This window comes from Vollenhovia emeryi, unplaced genomic scaffold, assembly GCF_000949405.1.
Source record: "Vollenhovia emeryi isolate VEMERY1.0 unplaced genomic scaffold, V.emery_V1.0 DF939218.1, whole genome shotgun sequence".
Lineage (NCBI taxonomy): Eukaryota > Metazoa > Arthropoda > Insecta > Hymenoptera > Formicidae > Vollenhovia > Vollenhovia emeryi.
Window position 1 is genome coordinate 54,300 of NW_011967148.1, and position 18,485 is coordinate 72,784.

Genomic DNA, 18,485 nt, shown 5'->3' on the forward strand with positions numbered 1-18,485 from the left:
ATAAGAGCGAATATATTATATGTATATAATATTTTTGGAAAGAATCTTCTAAAGTATAATAATGGTCCTTAAAAGTTAAATAAACAGTTCTTCAAAAATTTGAATTTCGCAAATGTCTTTTATATATTTTTATTTCGATAAATTGAAAGAAGAGACCAAATTAATCACATGCATCTGCTATCTATCGCATCAGGCCTATGTACTCGGCAAATGCATACGTTTATTCGTAAAAATAAATAATGCAAGATTACTCACGGTTTTCGTACCTTGACGAATTTATAATAATATCAACACATACATAGAGAAACTACAGAAACTTTAGTGCGCAAACGTTAAACCTGAAAAGTACCATGAAAAAAATCACCAAATAACATATTTCAAATACTTTAAAAATAAAAGCATAAAAAGCAAGATAAAGGTAAGTTAAAGGTACAGATGTTAAAAAACATTTTGACACATTTATGAACGCATTATGTTTATTATATTTATAATATGTTGACTTGTGTAATAACTCATTGCAAATAACATACAAGTGAAATGCAATAATTCAGTGTTAACATTAATATTATACAATAATATGGTAGCGTCACTAATTTCTCTTAATTAGTTATTCAAATCATTATGCAAAGGTAAAATAAATAAAGTATAAAAAACATTATAATATATAACCAACTTAGAAAAAAAAGAACTAAAATCATACAGGAAAAAAGGAAAGCTTCATAATCGTCCAAAAAGTCGCTGAGAATATTAAACTATTTCTTTCTTACAACCATTAAAAATCCTGCTTTAAAGTGGATTCTTATTTTATTAAAATATACATACTTATATAAATATCATAAACAGTGATAACACATGTACGTACCTTGCTTCATTTAAATGTGTTATAAAATGTGACCTACAACACCTAAATTGTCGTCTTAATTTTTTGAAAACGTAATAACTTGTAAAGTATCAGAAAAATTTAATAAAAAGGTGGTACTAGTCAAAATTCTACATGTGAAACTTTTAAAGCTTTTATTATAAATGTTGTCTTGTTATTTGTATTAGTATAAATAAGACTGATTATTATGCCAAACTTACTATATAATTATGCAATATGAATACTTAAATAAATTAAAATTAATACAATGACATATGTAGATATCGTATGTACGTACACACGTTTCCAATTGAGATATTTATCGCATATCAATTGTATCTAATAGATACAATTATACTATGTGGAGGGTTCAAGTCAAACTTTTGATTACGCAGAATAATAGAACGCATTTATAAGAGTGGAAACTACTTTTATTTCCTGTTGTAATTTCCTGCTACATTAATGTACTTATCCGAGCGTTTCGCTAGTGCTTGGATATTATCAACATAAAATGAGTTCTCAGTACGTCGGAGGCTTGATTGAATTGCCTGCCTCGTCGCTGCTAAAACACTGGCCTTTCTAGGAACTGAAAACTCCTAAATGGCCCAAACAAATGAAAATCGCTTGGAGCAAAATCAAGAATGTAAGAGGGAAAATAACTCCCAGCGGAGTTCCTGTAATGTGCAAGTGGTAAGGACAATATGATGTTCATGGCTCCGACGTACTGAGAAATCTTTTTATGCTGGCGATATTTAAGCACTAGTGAAATGCAAGGATGAGTACATTAGCAGGGGATTATATTAAAAAATAAAGACAGTTTCCATAAACGTGTTCTACTATTTTGCACAATCAAAAGCGCCGGTTTTACTTCGACGCCCTTCGTAGATAAAATTTAATTAAGCGAAACTGAAAGCGGATCGAGATACCCCTACATTACTAACAAGAGCGAACAGCAGTATCTCAAATATTTGATAAAGATACAAGATGGCTCCTTATCGGATATGCATATATTGCGATAATTAGATGATTGTTATTAGGTGGTACCATGACATACACATCATTGTTTGTCGAAGGTTTGTAAACATAAATTGAATTTATTCACAGTTTTCTCTGATAGCGCGGCGGTACAACCATTTGGACCAAGTTTATGAATACGTATAAAATCGTGGCAGTCGATTATTCCATCTCCGGTGCAATCCTATTTAATTAATACATATTAGATATTGCGGAAAAAAATGTGTAAGTCGAAATTTGCGTATGAGACTTAAAAGAATTACTTACGTGACCGAACTTTGTCATATATCCTTGTACCGTACCAGCAGCACAGTAGGGATCGTTAACGCATCTGGAAAAAGCTATAATAAAAAGGAAATAATTATTATACATTTTTATTTTTTATGGTATTTTATGGTATTTATCAGTTAGGTCATAAAATGTGTATTTATGAGCCATTAAAATTAATAATATGGGCAATTTATACAAGACATATAATTTATACGATTCTATTAACATTGATTTATTGCTAAAATATATAACTGACATACATATAATTAATAATGTGATTTAAAAATTAACGAAATTAGTCATATTACAATTAAAATTGTATTATTATTTATTAATTATTAATTAAATTCGATAGGATTCTATTTGTATAATCCTTGACATCTTTTAAATTTTCTAAAAACGAAATTAACATTTAAATTAATCTGACACATTCCGAAGGGAACATCGAATTTGATATCGTTTGTTCTGTTATAAAAAGGGTTGACAAAGCAAACTATTTTATTAAATGTAAAATATCAGATACTAAATATTCTTGCAAGAATGTTTCACGTATTTTTTGACTCTACAATTAAATAGTTTTCAATGATACATATTTTATATACAGTTACGTATCGCTGCTCCGTTTTTGGATAATCAAATGTTATAACCTTCCCAATATAAATTGATACGTGATGTTTTTATATTTGTTTAACAATCCTTTCTACGTCTTTCTTTTCTTCGAAGTACAGTACTATGCTCCTTCATAGCACAAAAAGTATGAAAGGAATACAGCCATAAGGAATAAAACAAAGGAAAAGAAATGGAAGAGCAAAGAAATGTAAATTATTTCTATTACTTGAATACCCCGGTGAGCTCTATAACATACTGAAGTGAGTGGTTCAATTGTTCTCGGTGTCGCTGAGAGAGAAGCGCTGTTTAGTGAATCTCTGTCTCTTCCTTTATTATCTAATTGTTCGACAATCTTCTATCTCACTCATGTAAGGTGAAATATACCAGTCCAGTATGTTGTAGAATTCTCAAAGTATTTTGCATAAAAGAAAACACTGACCATCGTTATTGACCGGCTCGTTGTTTAGAGTTGGTTTACCAGCATCAGACCAGTAAGCCCATGTTATAGAGAAAGGTCCACATATGCTTCCCGAACATCCGATAGTGGTGTTACATGCTGTTTGAACTTCGCACATACAACCTAGACAAACCTGTGATACCGTTTGAGCTGTAATAAAAAATATCAATTAATGTAAAAAACGAGATATGTATAACATTTCTTAAATGTCTTATCTTACGCGGAATAATCAGACAGAAGTACAATACGTCGATGTTACAGAAACGTGTCATCTAATTATTATAGTAACTGCAGCTTTCTATTTTTATTAAACAAAAAGTGTAAGTCGTTTTAAAGAAAATATTCTTTAAGAAAACAAGAAACATATCTCGTAATATTATACTCGTTTATGTATTGTATAATCGCACGGGCGTGGTTGTTTTGCAGCGTCAACGTTAAAAATAACTTAAATCAGCCCATGAATTTAAATTACAACATATTCAGAAATGGCCGCGACGGCTGTAGTAAAGACCTTTCTTTCGTTCAACTCTTATTTTTCTCAATTACAGTGTAAACGCCTTTTTCGGACCTGGCACAGATGGAGGTGCCGCAGTGCATCTGTTGAACGGATGCACTACTCGGAAGTGCCGTATTGTATTTAATAAAAAGTTTTTATGTGATTTAATCCTGTCACCTTTACAAGACTGTCATTAAATTGTTACCGCTAAGTATAAATTTTGTATTTTTATTTTCATTGCAAGAAAATAACTGGAAAGTAACGACTCGTTCCTTCTTGAGTAACTGTAACTATAACGCGTTACTTTTTAGAATCGGTAACTTGTAACTATAACTTAATAACATCAGTGATTTTTATTGACCGTTGTAACTTGTAAAATGTAACTTAATAGTCTTATAAGATACAAAACATAACATGCATCGTAAACCGAGCGCAAAGTTATTTTTCTCACGATATCGCTTACGATATCAGTCACGGTGAAAATATCTGTCATTTAATTTTTTGTGACAAAGAATGTCATCTTATAAGACTAGCCAACTAGTTGTAGCAGACTTTTAACAATATGATACGATTGCGATCCCATAATTTTATCTTACACAATTTCTAATATCTACTACGATATACAGAATACGATTAGAAATAACCCAGATAGCCAACTGACGTTATTTGTCATCATTTTAACATCAAACGTGGGGAAAAATAAAAGAGAGAGATAAGAGCAAGTTAAATTTTTTTCATATATGTTAAGAAATATTCTTTTATATTATATAATAGATATCATTCTTTCTTTTTAAGGTTTAAAATAATGTTCCTAATATTAGTGCAACAAAATAATAAGGAGAAGGTTACAGAAATGAAGTAAAAGAAAACTCCTGAGATTAGCCGACATATCACACACAACAGTCAAAGACGCGGTCACGAAAACACTTTTAAAGAATTCCACAAGCAAAACTGCTATTAATGATAGCAGCTGATAAAACTTCTTGGAACTAGCGATAGCCGGATATAAACGGTTGTTCTGTTTCCAATTTCGATCGAAGATTAATGCCAAATTTCACTTTGTGCAAAATGTAAGTTTAATAAAAGATTGCTTAATATTTTTTAAGTGCATTATATAAAAAGTAATTGTAGAAAACTGGTAATTAGTTTGCATTAAATTTTATGCTGAAATTAGAATAGATTTGGTTATTGTTAAATGTCTCCAAGCTTGTATTTCAGAATTTGTAGCTAAAACTTTCTGAATCAAATGAAATTATTGAATGTGCATTTAATTCCAAACCGGTTCTAATAAGCTCTATGTGAAAATCAGAGATTTCAGATAATATTTTATATTTTCATATTCGTTGAAAATATTTCAGACTAAAATATTCCATTTGTAATGTACTTCAGTTTCTGACGAGTTCTTAATCAATATTTTTTCATATTGTTAATTTCTCCAAATTTATAGTTTCCAAGCGAATATTTCACATTTGTAATATGTGTATTTCTTTGAAATTCCTAGCCATTTCATTGCTATATAGTTGTAACATTAAAACCTGAATTTTCATGCGTTTAAAAAAAAAGTCGCGTTATAATTCGTGTTGTAATTAAATTGTTTTCTATTAGAGAATGAGAAAAAAAAACGTTGATAGCTCACCGGAAGTATAAACACAAAATAGCGCGATTATTGTCACAGCAACCCATGGAACTCTCGCAAACATCTCGAAGAAGTGAAGCTGTTGGTCCGTAAGAAGCAACGTCTATTAACGTACTGTATTTGTCGACTGGTGCGAGATGATCCGCGCTTTTGAACGCTTCTCGACGATCGCTTTCTTATATACGGCGATAGCAATGCATGACGAAGGCGAGGACAAGCGGTGAGAATACTAAGAATACGATGGCACAGGAAGAGCGGGGAAAGGAAGACCCGTTCACGGTCGAAGGACGAGAAGTTAGTCGCTGTTTGCGGCAGAAGAAAAAAAGAAATGAAATACCAAACACGGGGATTGGAAATAGCAGAAAATTAGCTGCCAGACGATGATCTTTTTTCTTTATATTAAGTTAGAAATTGTTTCGGTCTTCATCAAGCAAGTTTCTATAATAATAGCAAATATATGTAATATATTTTGAAAAGAATCTTCTAAAGCATAATATTCCTTAAAAATTAAATAAACAGTTCTTAAAAAATTAGAAGAATTTCCCAAATGTCTTTCATATATTTTTATTTCGATAAACTGAAAGAAGAGACAAACTTTTTCCTTTATTCCATTATTTATCATGGATTTTGTTAAATTATTAAGTCAAGGAACTTGCAGATCCATATACATTAATAGTTATAATTATACAATGACATTAATTAACTTATATCTTGATTGGAAATTGTGAAGAATATATTTTATCTTAAAAATAAAATTATCCTTATTTATTTTTGTATATATTTGTTGATAAATATCTTATATATTTATTTATATTAAAAGAATATAATTAATATACTTTGAAGATCTCACATATCATAATTCATATGTTGTATCTTTCATTCTCCCAATCAAATTTGTAAAATTGGAGATATATTAAAAACAAAAAAAAGCAAGTCTCGCATTCTTTCGTGAAATCCTTATAGCGCGCCTTATAGCGAAAATATCGATGTCAGCGTTGATACATAAAAATTAAAAATAGAAACTTTAAAAAGAATAACGGCACTAGGATCTGATTTTGTATTATTTTACAATGGAAGAGGACAAATCTGGAAATCGAACCCTGCGATCTGTATAATGCCTAAAACATCGTCGTTACTTCGAAACTTGCAACACAAAAATGTGAAGACTACGACAACCGGATCCCAAGTTCAATGTCAATGCCCTAAGGCCTCGCCTCTCCTCGATGATCTTACAATCGATACTTTTCCTTGGAAACAAGTTTGTAAGGGACGGCAGACGCGCGTGAAGAACGTGCGTCGTTGTATGTTGCACCATCGGCATATCATTATTAGTCAAAATTATCGGTTTCGAAATACGAAATTTTTATGTACAATATATTGCGTACCGGGGAAAGAGGGAATTCCACTTTTGCTTACATAGATGTATAGATAGATAGCCCCGACAACTGACGGTCAATCGATCGACGTATCTGCTTATTATTCATCACGCATTACGTCAATAAAATGTCTGAAATTCTCGCTACATTATCAAACAATATAACACAACTCTTATTTCATGCTTTTTTTCCTGCTTGCCGATAAAGACAACCAATACCAATTTATATAGTATATTCTGCACACCTACATGTATATATAACTATAAGAAACATGTCAAAAAATTAAAATTAATTGCAAAATTAAAGCCGATAACTATTATATGACAGTACGTACCGACATATTGTACCTCCTATGTCACACAAAATATCTTCGGTAAAATTATTGCGTTCTTTTATAATAATTACAATATTAAAACTTCTACGTTAATAGAAGTTGTCAAAATAACATCTTCAATTTACACATTACAGTTACATACATTTTATTTTGGCACAGATAACAAGTTTATGGACATTTTGTAAAGAGCTAGTGAAATCGAATAGTATGTGCGTGGAAACATACCAAGGCGAGCGATCAATTTGGCGTGCTGCATCTTTAACAATGTTAAAGCATGTAAGGTATTAAAATGAATGTATGCAATGAAGCTTTAGTAAAATTGTATTACTCTTGAAGACTGCACAAGGAATCCTGCGGGTATATTAAGAGAGTAACAAATTGTGTATATACAAACAATTAATATTTATTAATCCAATATTAAAAGTAATGAGCTGTTTTTGTTTTTTTTGTCCCTTAGATCTTGTTGAACGAAGCAATGTCTACAGATTGAACGAATTCCTCGAATTCTTGAATCTGTTCAATCAGTAAATCCACCGATACTTTCTCGTCTTCTATCACACACATTATCTGTAACTTGTGTATGCCGTAGCCCACTGGGACAAGTTTTGCTGAAAACACATAATTCAGTTGCGTAACTTGCTCACGCTCGGTCTGCATATATTACAATCGAAAGAGCCAATAAGGAATACGACTTACATGCACCCCAAACAAGACCGTCCATCTGAATCGATCTCACCGCGTTCTCCATTTCCTTCATATCGGTTTCATCTCCCCAGCTTTTCACGTCCAGCACGATACTCGACTTGGCGATAACCACGGGCTTTTTTGATTTCTTCTCCGCGTACGCCTTTAACCTTTCCTCCCTGATTTTCGCGGCTTCCGCGTCCTCCTCCTCGTCCGAACCAAATAAATCTAGGTCATCGTCATCGTCGTTCGCCTTTCCCGTGGACGAAGCCGGGGCGCTCGCGGTGCTAAAGATGGCAGGGGCTTTCTTTTCTCCGGGAAGTGACTTAAAGTCGTACGATCTTATGTGGTTGTACCAACGGAGTACATGAGGGTTTGAAGATGTCGGTGCTTTCCCCAGTGCCTCGAGTACTGCAACATCGGCCTGAGTTGGTTGCCACCTATCGAGTGTAAATTCTTCTATATGATACGTTACTTTCCATTAAAGTCGAGCCTTATTACACGTTACATATTACTTAAAAAAAGGGACTTACATTACGCTTCCTAGTAGCATTGCATTCGGAAACTCTAATACCGCTTTAACGTTATTAACAAATCGATATGGCTAGATTGATACCAAGTTTTTTAAATTTTATTACCATTCTTACTATAAACAGGTCAAAGAATTAATAATACACATTATATAAACTGCATACAAAATTTATAAAACTAAAACGTGTAATATTTTACATTTCCACTTTGCATTACACATTACTTGCAGCATGTCAAAAAGAGCGGACACGAAGAATATGCTAAGGGTAAAAAAAAACCTAAGTACTTTGAGTCATGTCAAGCGGATAAAATCATTGAGACTCTTATTCTCGCGTACGTTCATACGTGTATTGCAGATACATCAGCAATCACATATGGAACGGTGAGTGGACGAGTTGAGGAGTCTGCGAAGAGCTGGTTCTACGGAAAGATTCGCGTCCAAAAGGATAGGAAGGTGAAAGAAGCGGCGTAAAAATAAATGCAAGATGTGTGCGTAGGGCAGTCCAGCGTGCGTATGTGCCGTCCGTGCGACACATGTTCATACGTGACACTGGTAACGTCTCGTATTTTACTACGAAGGGACCGAGGGCTGAAGTGCAAGCGGGAAGAGCGCGCGGGTGCTCGCGACGGTACGCACGAAGGCCCTTCCTCGCGGGAGAGCCACGGCGTGGAGATGCGCCGTGGTGCGCACACGGGGCGAGTCAGAAATAGAGTCCAAGATGCCGACAAGCTGAGCACGTGTACCGGAGACGTCGGGGACGTCGGAGTCGCGACGAGAGCGCACTAGAAGTAGGCTCACCCCTCGATATAACTGCGGTCGGCGAGGTAGGTGTTGAGATCCTCGACGCCTTTGTCAGTCTTCAGGTCGCCGACGGCCATGGTGAAAACGTATTCCGGACGAGTAAATAGACGAAACGGTGGCAGGGACCTCTTCATGTGGTCACCGGAAGAGAGAGCTGCGCGCGGCGAGCAGGCGGAGGGGGCCACCGCGGCCGGATCCGGCTTGGTTCGCGTAGCTCGATTTGAGAGGGCAGCGCGACGTGACGTTTATTCCGGCGCGCCTTCCCAGTGGCCGGGCTGGGCTTTTCATGTGGAGACGGCGAAAGGCCGGTGTTTTCACCGTGCTGGAACTTGGGCCCGGTATTCCGTAGTCGATTCTTAAGCCCGCTGCAGACGATGCTATTTTTCCTGCTGGATTGCTTGCGATTTACTAAATTACTATCGTTGCACCATTCAGCACTCAGGATTCCTAGTAATTTAGTAAATCGCAAGCATTCCAGCAGGAAAAATAACATCGTCTGCAGCGGGCTTTATTTCAAAATCGTCTTGAGTGTTGCCTTGAGACGCAATTACAGGGGCTCGATTCTTGAATTTATTCGAAGGAGAAACGTATGCGAAAATTCTGCTCTCACAGAAAAGTTGCAAGTTGATTGGCTACTCGCATGGCTTTAACCAATCGACTTTCAACTTTTCTGTCAGAGCAGAGTTTTCGTATACGTTTCTTCTTCGAATGATTTAGAGAATCGGGCCCCAGCTCTGCGATTGGCTGAAAACACATTAAGGCCGGCGTTCATAGTCGGAACTACTGTTCAAGACCGTCTTGAATTTATTTAAAGATGCTGTATGGAACATTTCAATTGCTGTGTCCAGCAGAAGTTAGCGCTTGCTAAGCGCTTTGCGCTCATTGGATTATACTTTCAGATCTGTGCTGAAATAGAGCTATTCTTTTAGATCTATCCAATCAGCATAAAGCGCTTATTAAGCGCTAACTTCTACTGAACACAGCCATTGGCTACGGAGTATCTAAAGGTGATCTTAGGACGGTCTTGAATATAAAATCTGACTATGAATACCGGCCTAAGAGTATATTATACATATATATACATTTCATAGCACGGAGTATCTTTTTCTCACTTTTCACGAGTTCCGAGAAACGTGTAGCCAATCAACTTGCAGCTTTTATGGAACAGCTGCAAGTTGATTGGCTAGAAGAAAAGATTCGTGATTGGGCCCCAGGTGATTTAAGACTAAATCCTGATTGGCTCTCGTAAGCAATCCAATAAGGAAAAATAAGGTTTGTTTTCTGTTCCCGCACTGGTGAACTAAAGCGTCGTCTACAATGAATGCAAAACGCAAGACGCTAGGCCGCAAGCAAGAAATCGACCAACGACAGTCGATCTTTCTTCTCATACTTGACTGTGATTGGTCGATTTCTTGCTAGCGGCCTAACGTCTTGCGTTTTGCGTTCATTGTAGACGACGCTTAAAGGCCTTCACACACAAAATTCCGTAAGGACGTAAAACGTAAGCGTAAGAAAATCGACCAATCACAGTCGAGAACGTAAGGCAATAACGCAAGCAGTAGCAAATCCAATCTGTTGATTTTCTTACGCTTACGTTTTACGTCCTTACGGAATTTTGTGTGTGAAGGCCTTAAGCTAGAATGAGAAAAAATATACTTGTCCTACTCTAATTTATTGCACTAGTTCACCAGTGTAGCAACAAGAAACAAGCCCTATATTGTTGTGCACAACGAATTTGATTGGTCCATTTTCTTGTGCATTTGCTTATAGACCAATCAAATTCGTTATGCATATGCCTATGCACTTATGCAAAAGTGTGTACTCCCCGCTTTACGCTCCATGTGAATCCAGCCTTAGTGTACGCTCAGGCCTCGTGTTTATGTGTCTGTGGACTCTCTAACCTAGCCTGAGGAATCTTGAAATTTTACGATAAATTGAATATTTATAAATAAAATTCACAAATTGCAGCGTACGTAGGAAATACTTTGTAAGAATATAAAACTTGTGTGTAATTTTTCAAATAAAATTAGTACAGAATATGTGTACTTTTCGCAGATTAACTTGGGTGGTGTACAAATTTAATAAAAGAAAAAAAAGGAAGAGTCATGTAACATTAATGTAATTGTTCATAAATAAGAGAAATTTTTATTTGTAGGGAATGTTGTTGAAAGCATGTTAATTTTTGATCGTAAGAAATCATTAGAAATTTCCTTTTGCAGTAACGGAGGACGAAAACTATTTCAAAATGTTGGGTCGAATTTTTAAGTGTCCCATTATTTCTCAAACTTTATTAACTCAAATACGATCTGTCCATCGGATAACACACAAGTATTTTATACATGACAAGAATACCTTTTCAACAACGATGGCTGTTAGAAGGTTTCTAACTAGACGTACAAGGTAACAATTGTTATAAAAACTTTCGATAAAATATATAAGTAATATATTTCAGTTATCAATTATATTATTAATATTTATGTAAATATATATATGTGGGGTATTCTCGATCTGTATTTATTGTTACGTCTTTTAATTACAGATGAAAGAGATTGAACTACAAAAAAGTAGAATATTATTGTCGAGATGTCAATACGACATTTATTTGCTCTGTCATTAAGAAATTGTTAACTCCAAATTGAATTTATGAATGCCAAAAGTGACAAGAACTAGGATATCCTATACATTTTACAATATAAATTGATAATTTAGCGTCTTACAAAGTGACAAATAAAAATGCAGATTATCCGATAGAGTATTATAGCCGTCAAGTTTTTTCAGCTCAAATGGGTCGCTGCAAAATGTATTAATACAGCATCGACAAATGTCGCACCTGGATGTAAATACGAAAGTAAAAAACAACGTAATTATATACAAAAACGATAGGAGCTTGTATTTCCGAAATGCAGGACTTTTTGGACTCGGACAAATATTTGGTTGGACATTATTGGCCTTTTATACTTACAAGCCATCATTCTGGGATATATTCAATACTGATATAAAATTTAAGGAATATTTCTCCAATCATCTGCTTCGACTTAATCTGTTTCTTTTCTCAATTATTGCAGGTGAGAATCATTTTTCATATATAATAATATTTTATATGTGCGCATAAGAGATTTATATCTTTATATTATTTCCTGAGCAATTCATTTATCTATGATAAAATGGAACGGATAAATTTTACCTTTTTCTGAAGCTGATGTATTTTGTAGGCCCGTTCATGTTTTTCTTTACGTATGTTTTGTGCTCTCGTACTGTCAAATACATTATCTTAAACAAGGGTGGTAAAACACTTTCGATTACAACTTATCACATGCTAAGGAACAAATCCAATTTCAACGTACCAGTGGGAGTGGTAAGGACTATTTATATATAATTATGAATATGAGATTAATTAACATTTGAATATTAATAATAATAAACGTATAATACTTTTAGGCCCGGTTTTTCATATTCTGGTCACTCGTTAACCAGAGGTTAGTCAACTCTCTGTCTCTTCTCGGATAACAGAAAAAATGGAGAGTCCACTAACTTCTGGTTAATAGTTAACCAGAAAATAAAAAACCGGGCCTTAAGGCCTGTGTCCACGATGCTAGAACTTGGTCCAAGTTCTAGTCCCGAGAAACGTGTGGCCAATCAACTCGCAGCTATTCCATAAAAGCTGCAAGTTGATTGGCTACGCATTTCTCGGAACTAGAGCTTGGATCAAGTTCTAGCACCGTGGACACAGGCCTTTAGAGTGTCAATGTAAAGTGATAAAAGTATATTATAAATATTTTTGAAACATTCCTCATATTTGATATACTTTTTAAGGTAAGAAACGTCTCGGACAGGACCCTAGGAAGAGTCCTAGCACTTAAAATAAAAGGTAGATTCTTTTACTACTTGGTTGATAAAGAAGGCACGTTTGTAAATTCAAAACTTTTTGATTATGTATTAGGGTAATTAATTTTATAAATAAGAGTAGTATTATATCTTCTCTCGTTATAATACATTGTACACATTTATAAAAAAATGTAATTACCGTCATATATTTATGTCTTATATAAATACACATTTAGAATGATCTGTTACTAGAAGTGTTATTGATGTACCAACACGCTAAATTGTACGAATCGCCGAGTTAACGCTGAAAATTCTACATATTCTTTTTGAGAGAGAAATTATTTTGTACAGATTATTTATATTTGTATTATTAAAAAAGTACAATTTATATATTTTCACGAAAGAAAATGTTAGTATAGTATCTATACATAAATACACATAAGTACTATATTGCACTGAGATTAGTTTTTGTTTATTCGTCATTGGTTTTTAAATTTTACGTAAGAGTTGGCAGAACGATTGGTGTTTGAATTGAGTGAAGTCAATGCCACTTTTGATATTCCAATTAATATCTCTGACTTTGTCGGTCGTAATATTTTCCCGAGTATTTACTGTATCGATCGCTATAGCCGTCGTCCTGATATTTGTCTTCCGGTTTATAATAAACTTCAGGTGCTGTAGAACCGACACGACCTTGCCAGTAATGGGTCCAGTATAGGTCTTCTGGATTGATATCGTGTGGATGTTTGGCATTTCTAAATACATGTACGCAGTACACGAGGCTACCAATCAGCGTCAAAAATCCGAACACAAGAAATACTATTCCCAAAATCCTACAAAAAACAAAATTTGCGTTACACGTAAAATTTTATAAGGGACGTATCTCTAATTGTATAATCTATACATCATGCTTTTTCTTTACCTCTTAAATAATTATTATCAATATGCAATTCTAATTTTATCCTTTATAATTCAAGTAATTGCACTTGTTGCTGAAAATATTATAATCCGTGCAATGTAAAAATTTATTACATTGTAATCTTACCAAACGACTAATGGCTGGAAGAATTGTATGACGATAACGAAGCCTAGAGTAACTAGAATCAAGCCAAGATTGAGAAGTAACATGAGGCAACAGACGCCCTTAGTATTTGGACAAAATGGATTAGGCGTCGACATGGTTTCCACAATTATACCGCCTTTTCGTGACGTGCGAGTTTTCACTGTCGAAGTGCCTGACCTGCCGGAACCGTAGCTATAATGACTAGGCGCTCTGTGATCCAATCTGGAGCTTGGTGCGAGGCTGCGGCGCGATACTCGGCTATTCGTAACGTACAAAACATATATTTAATACTCTTTACGGGTGTATTTACGGGATAATTGAATGTTACGTTTACAAATCTAAGCAACCTTATGTCGGAAGTGGCTCTGTAAGCGGCGCTGGTGACATATATATCCGAACCGTTGTCACAAATGCTGCCGTGCGAGGCACTTTTGCGAAGCGGGTGCAAACTGTGCTTTGAAGATCCGGACAGCACCGAGTCACGAGTATTATGCGCGCTTCTGGACCTTCTGTCTTCTTCTCTGTCATATCTGTCCGCGTGATTCTTTCTTGGAGGTTTCACCTGAAAAAGAAGAGAAAAATTAAATATATGAGGTGGATGTGTATGCACCAATACAATAGAATAGAACACGCTTTCGCCCATATTCTGAATTCTCTTTTATTGATGAAAGTCCTTGTAAAAGATCTTTTCAGCCAATAAGAGGCCTTCAAAACCAATTTTAGTGGCACTTTTATCGACAAAAGAGGATACAGAATATGGTAAAAAATGTTTCACGCATGAATATGCATAAATATATAGTATTATATAAAGGGAACATTGCTCATTTATAATTATATATAACTTTGTACAATTGTACACAATTATATATAAATAGAAATAAGTAATTTTGTGCATTGAAAAATGTTTCATATAAAAGCATGTATAAATCTACAAAATTATACGGAACTGTGTAGAAATGTATAAAATTATATAGAAATATGTAATGTAAAAATACGTATGGACATATATGATGAATAGATATTCATTCATGTTCATGCATGAGAAAGTTTTTACCGGAAACCTTTAAGAATATCTAAAATATTTGAAAGAATATCGTCGCGCCATATGAGAGTATGTATAAAATACATTACCATGGTGGTACGTTCGTTGGCAACGATATACTCAGACACGGTGCGATCCGAAGGAGCTCTGTGGCTCTCTTCGCCGTCCGTAATGTAATCACGATTTGCGTTAACGTGATATCCAGCATATCTCGAAGTATGCATTTTAGAGTCTGTATCGGTCGACTCGCGCACAGGGAATGTCAAAGACAAGCACGTAGGTAATCGGCAACACCCATTTAACTCATCTAAAACAGAAATAAATATTAATTTACCGACAGATTGTCAGAAATTTACGGTCGTCAGAGGATAAGAGGCAGGAGAGGACTGCGCGGACGTAACATAAAAGCGTATCCGTTTTTAATTCCTACTTAAAATGTATTGGACATTTTAAAAGAGAACCGAGCGCATTATTTCGCGCCACGAAGATGCTTCACAATGTCGCCGAGAGGGACAGACATTCTTAAATTCCTTTCGCATTTCCATTTTTGTTCAGCGACCAATTTGGGGCATGCATTCAGAAAACATTAAGACGTTCGTCTTTAAAACGACTTTTAAACGTGCGTGTTGTTTAGGTGTATTCTATTCAATTGTGTAGCCCTCTACGATCGAATGTAAATTGATCATTAGGCGTGGCATTCCTTTATGTGCTGCCTGCGCATAACGATTGCAAAACGGTGCATCATTATGGGATTGTCTCGCGATCCGTAGGCAGTGCCCACGGCGTGTTCATCGCATTGGGCAAATCCTTATTTAGCACCATGATGTCACTTGGCAAGGACATGTGCAACATCTTCGATCAGTAATGCGCGCGTACTCTTTGCCCCGCCCCGGTAAACAATTTTTTTATGCATGAACATGAATAAATATACAGAATTATATAAAAATATACATCACATATGTCCGTACATATTTTTACATTGTACATTTCTATATAATTTTAGTAGACTCTTATACATGCTTTTATATGAAAAATTGCTTATTTATAAATATATAATTATGTACAATTGTGTACAATTGTACAAAGTTATATATAATTACAAATGAGCAATTTTTCTCTTTATAAATATTTTATGAGCATGAGCATGAATAAATATACAGAATTGTATAAAAATATACATCAAATGTGTCCGTACATATTTTTACATTGTACATTTCTATATAATTTTAGTACATTTATACATGCTTTTATATGAAAAATTGCTTATTTATAAATATATAATTGTGTACAATTGTACAAAGTTATATATAATTATAAATGAGCAATTTTTCCCTTTAAAAAATTTTTCATATAAAAGCATGTATAAATCTATCAAATTATACAGAACTGTGTAGAATTGTTTAAAATTATATACACACGGAGAATTTTCTTTTAAAATTTATCCCGAAATCATGTGATCGTGGAACGGCGTGGCATTTCGAAGAACTTTATGAGTTTTTTAAAATTTCACCATGCAATCTACTAAAATATATACTGAGTATAATTACTAGTAAAATATATGGTAAAATTTCGAAAAAAATCTCATATAGTTCTTGGAAATGCCATGTTGTCTCAAGATTACGAGATTTTCAGGATAAATTTTAAATCGTATTAATTTTTTATTTTTAATTTTAATAAATAATTAAATATACCTTATGAAACTATTTTAAAAGGAAATGCTCTCCGTGTAGAAATATACAATGTAAAAATATGTGTGGACATATTTCATGTATAATTTTATATGATACTATATATTTGTACATGCTCCAGTGAGAAATGATTCGTCGATCGATGTCTAAACGAGTCAGTTTTTGGGGCTCATGCATAAAAATTTTTTTACCAGGACACACGTCTCCTCTTAATTAACCAATATGCCTACTTAGCAATATTGGTCTAACATTGTATCAATATTAGATCAATATTCATATTATCTATCTAAACGGATCCCTGTTTAAAATGTTAGATAGAATATGATCCAATTACATTAGATGCTCGTATCCGTATATAAATAAGAGTCTGATTAATTTACATAAAAATTGCACGTAAACTAATGTAAACTATCTATTATTTGAAACAGGGATCCTAAACAAATCGATCTCTCTCTTCTCGTAATTTCACAAAATGTATCTCAAGCGACCGACATGAAAATTCGCCAACAGTCTACTCGAATTTCATTTACTTTCTACGAGACAAATGCATGACAAACGTATCGATATGATTAATGCCATCCGTCGTCTCTAAAATACATCCACTATCATCAACCAACCGGTTATTAAACTCCCGTCTTACGTTTTTCTCGCATTATTAGTCGCGAGATTTTTAAACGGGCTCGCATCGTGGGCACGCAGGAGACGAGGCGGCGGACTGCGACGCGCGCAGGCGCCGTAGATCCCCGATGCGACCTGTGCGCGCAGCGCGCATCGTCCTCCCGTGATATAAATTTCCCCCGGGGGGGAAAAAGGGGGGAAAAAACCGCGTAAAAGAGAGCGACAGAGAATAACGTACGTCAACGCGGAGATGTCCGAGTGAAGCGCGCGCGCGCGGTGGACCAAGAGCGTCGCGAGGAAACACATGGCGCACGCGCTCGTACGAGATCGGCGCGTGCGGATCGCTCCAAGGGTTCAGAGGCGCTGGGCCCTCGAGAGAATCCAAGATCCACGTACGAGACACGGTCGCGAGAGCTGGCGTACCTTGCCGTCTCCGCTCGGGAGATTACGTCCTGATCCTCCGTGCTGATCCTTATTCGCGGGCGAGTCCTCTCCTCGTGGTGACGCGCTGACCGAACGTAGCGTGCCTGGATCGCCGCGACATATCGATCGCTCGGTCACGCGAGTATTCACCGCGTTCGGTCCATCCCGTGTTTCTTCCTCTTTCTTTCTGTCTCTCTCTCTCTTTCTCTCTATCCTTCTCTTCCTTCCTCGAGGTCGGTCGTCCCTGCACTCGCTCCAAGAGCACTCGCGACGATTCCGGGCAGCGTTCGCGCGGATCCGCGAGACACGAGACGCGCGATCGACGTCCCGGAGCAGCGTGATCGGGCCCCGCTGTCCTCTCGCCCGTCACGCCGAGTCTCGCCGGAGTCGCTGGAATGGTCGGCGGGCGCCCCGCGACCGCGAGCGAAAGGCGCGTTTATCGCGGCGTGCGCTTTTCCACCACGCTTTCGTCCGACGCCTTTAAAAGGCGAGTTCAGGTGTGCGCGCTAACTAGTCCTCGCCGCCCGCGATCGCGCGTCCATCCGCCGCGTCCCTCCTCTTTCCTCCTCCTCCTCCTTCTCCTCCTCCTCCTCTTCCTCCTCCGCGAGGATTAAACGGACGCGAAATCAGGTCGCTCGACGTCCCGCGAAGGGAACGTCTTTAGCCTACGAGTTTTGTTCCAAAAATTGTTGAGATGTAGAGTGCAAATGATATAAGGAATGTATTTTAGTTGTAAAACAAAAAAAATAATCTAAGTC

The 18,485-nt window shown here is 36.0% G+C and overlaps 4 protein-coding genes across 11 annotated transcripts; 1 reads left to right on the plus strand and 3 right to left on the minus strand.

The window, feature by feature from the left end:
- Positions 1–458: 458 nt before the first annotated feature.
- LOC105560858 (lysozyme 2-like) lies at positions 459–7,351 on the minus strand. Of its 2 annotated transcripts, none has more exons than XM_012010342.1 (4): positions 7,277–7,351; positions 3,192–3,359; positions 2,141–2,214; positions 459–2,057 (listed from the first exon to the last, which is right to left on the minus strand). In XM_012010342.1, the coding sequence occupies exons 1-4, from the start codon at positions 7,305–7,307 to the stop codon at positions 1,917–1,919; spliced, it is 414 nt and encodes a 137-aa protein (XP_011865732.1). In that variant the 5' UTR covers positions 7,308–7,351; the 3' UTR covers positions 459–1,916. The 2 variants fall into 2 exon arrangements, with proteins under 2 accessions (XP_011865732.1, XP_011865731.1); XM_012010341.1 differs by lacking the exon at positions 7,277–7,351 and adding an exon at positions 5,342–5,534.
- A 5-nt stretch (positions 7,352–7,356) lies between these two features.
- On the minus strand, positions 7,357–9,265 carry LOC105560860 (elongation factor 1-beta'). Of its 2 annotated transcripts, none has more exons than XM_012010344.1 (3): positions 9,066–9,265; positions 7,748–8,175; positions 7,357–7,659 (listed from the first exon to the last, which is right to left on the minus strand). In XM_012010344.1, exons 1-3 carry the CDS (start codon positions 9,200–9,202, stop codon positions 7,505–7,507), a joined length of 720 nt encoding a protein of 239 aa, XP_011865734.1. In that variant the 5' UTR covers positions 9,203–9,265; the 3' UTR covers positions 7,357–7,504. The 2 variants fall into 2 exon arrangements, with proteins under 2 accessions (XP_011865734.1, XP_011865735.1); XM_012010345.1 differs by lacking the exon at positions 9,066–9,265 and adding an exon at positions 8,269–9,039.
- A 1,645-nt stretch (positions 9,266–10,910) lies between these two features.
- Positions 10,911–13,644, plus strand: LOC105560863 (transmembrane protein 223). Of its 5 annotated transcripts, XM_012010353.1 has the most exons (6): positions 10,911–11,055; positions 11,288–11,468; positions 11,847–12,133; positions 12,281–12,423; positions 12,882–12,936; positions 13,566–13,644. In XM_012010353.1, the coding sequence occupies exons 2-6, from the start codon at positions 11,314–11,316 to the stop codon at positions 13,595–13,597; spliced, it is 672 nt and encodes a 223-aa protein (XP_011865743.1). In that variant the 5' UTR covers positions 10,911–11,055; positions 11,288–11,313; the 3' UTR covers positions 13,598–13,644. The 5 variants fall into 5 exon arrangements, with proteins under 5 accessions (XP_011865743.1, XP_011865741.1, XP_011865739.1 ...); XM_012010351.1 differs by lacking the exon at positions 13,566–13,644 and having other exon boundaries at positions 10,911–11,072; positions 12,882–13,024; XM_012010349.1 differs by lacking the exon at positions 13,566–13,644 and having other exon boundaries at positions 12,882–13,024.
- Positions 13,083–18,244, minus strand: LOC105560862. Of its 2 annotated transcripts, none has more exons than XM_012010347.1 (5): positions 17,728–18,244; positions 15,088–15,305; positions 14,304–14,518; positions 13,939–14,214; positions 13,083–13,726 (listed from the first exon to the last, which is right to left on the minus strand). In XM_012010347.1, exons 2-5 carry the CDS (start codon positions 15,220–15,222, stop codon positions 13,459–13,461), a joined length of 894 nt encoding a protein of 297 aa, XP_011865737.1. In that variant the 5' UTR covers positions 15,223–15,305; positions 17,728–18,244; the 3' UTR covers positions 13,083–13,458. The 2 variants fall into 2 exon arrangements, with proteins under 2 accessions (XP_011865737.1, XP_011865738.1); XM_012010348.1 differs by lacking the exon at positions 17,728–18,244 and adding an exon at positions 17,543–17,602.
- Positions 18,245–18,485: the final 241 nt, after the last annotated feature.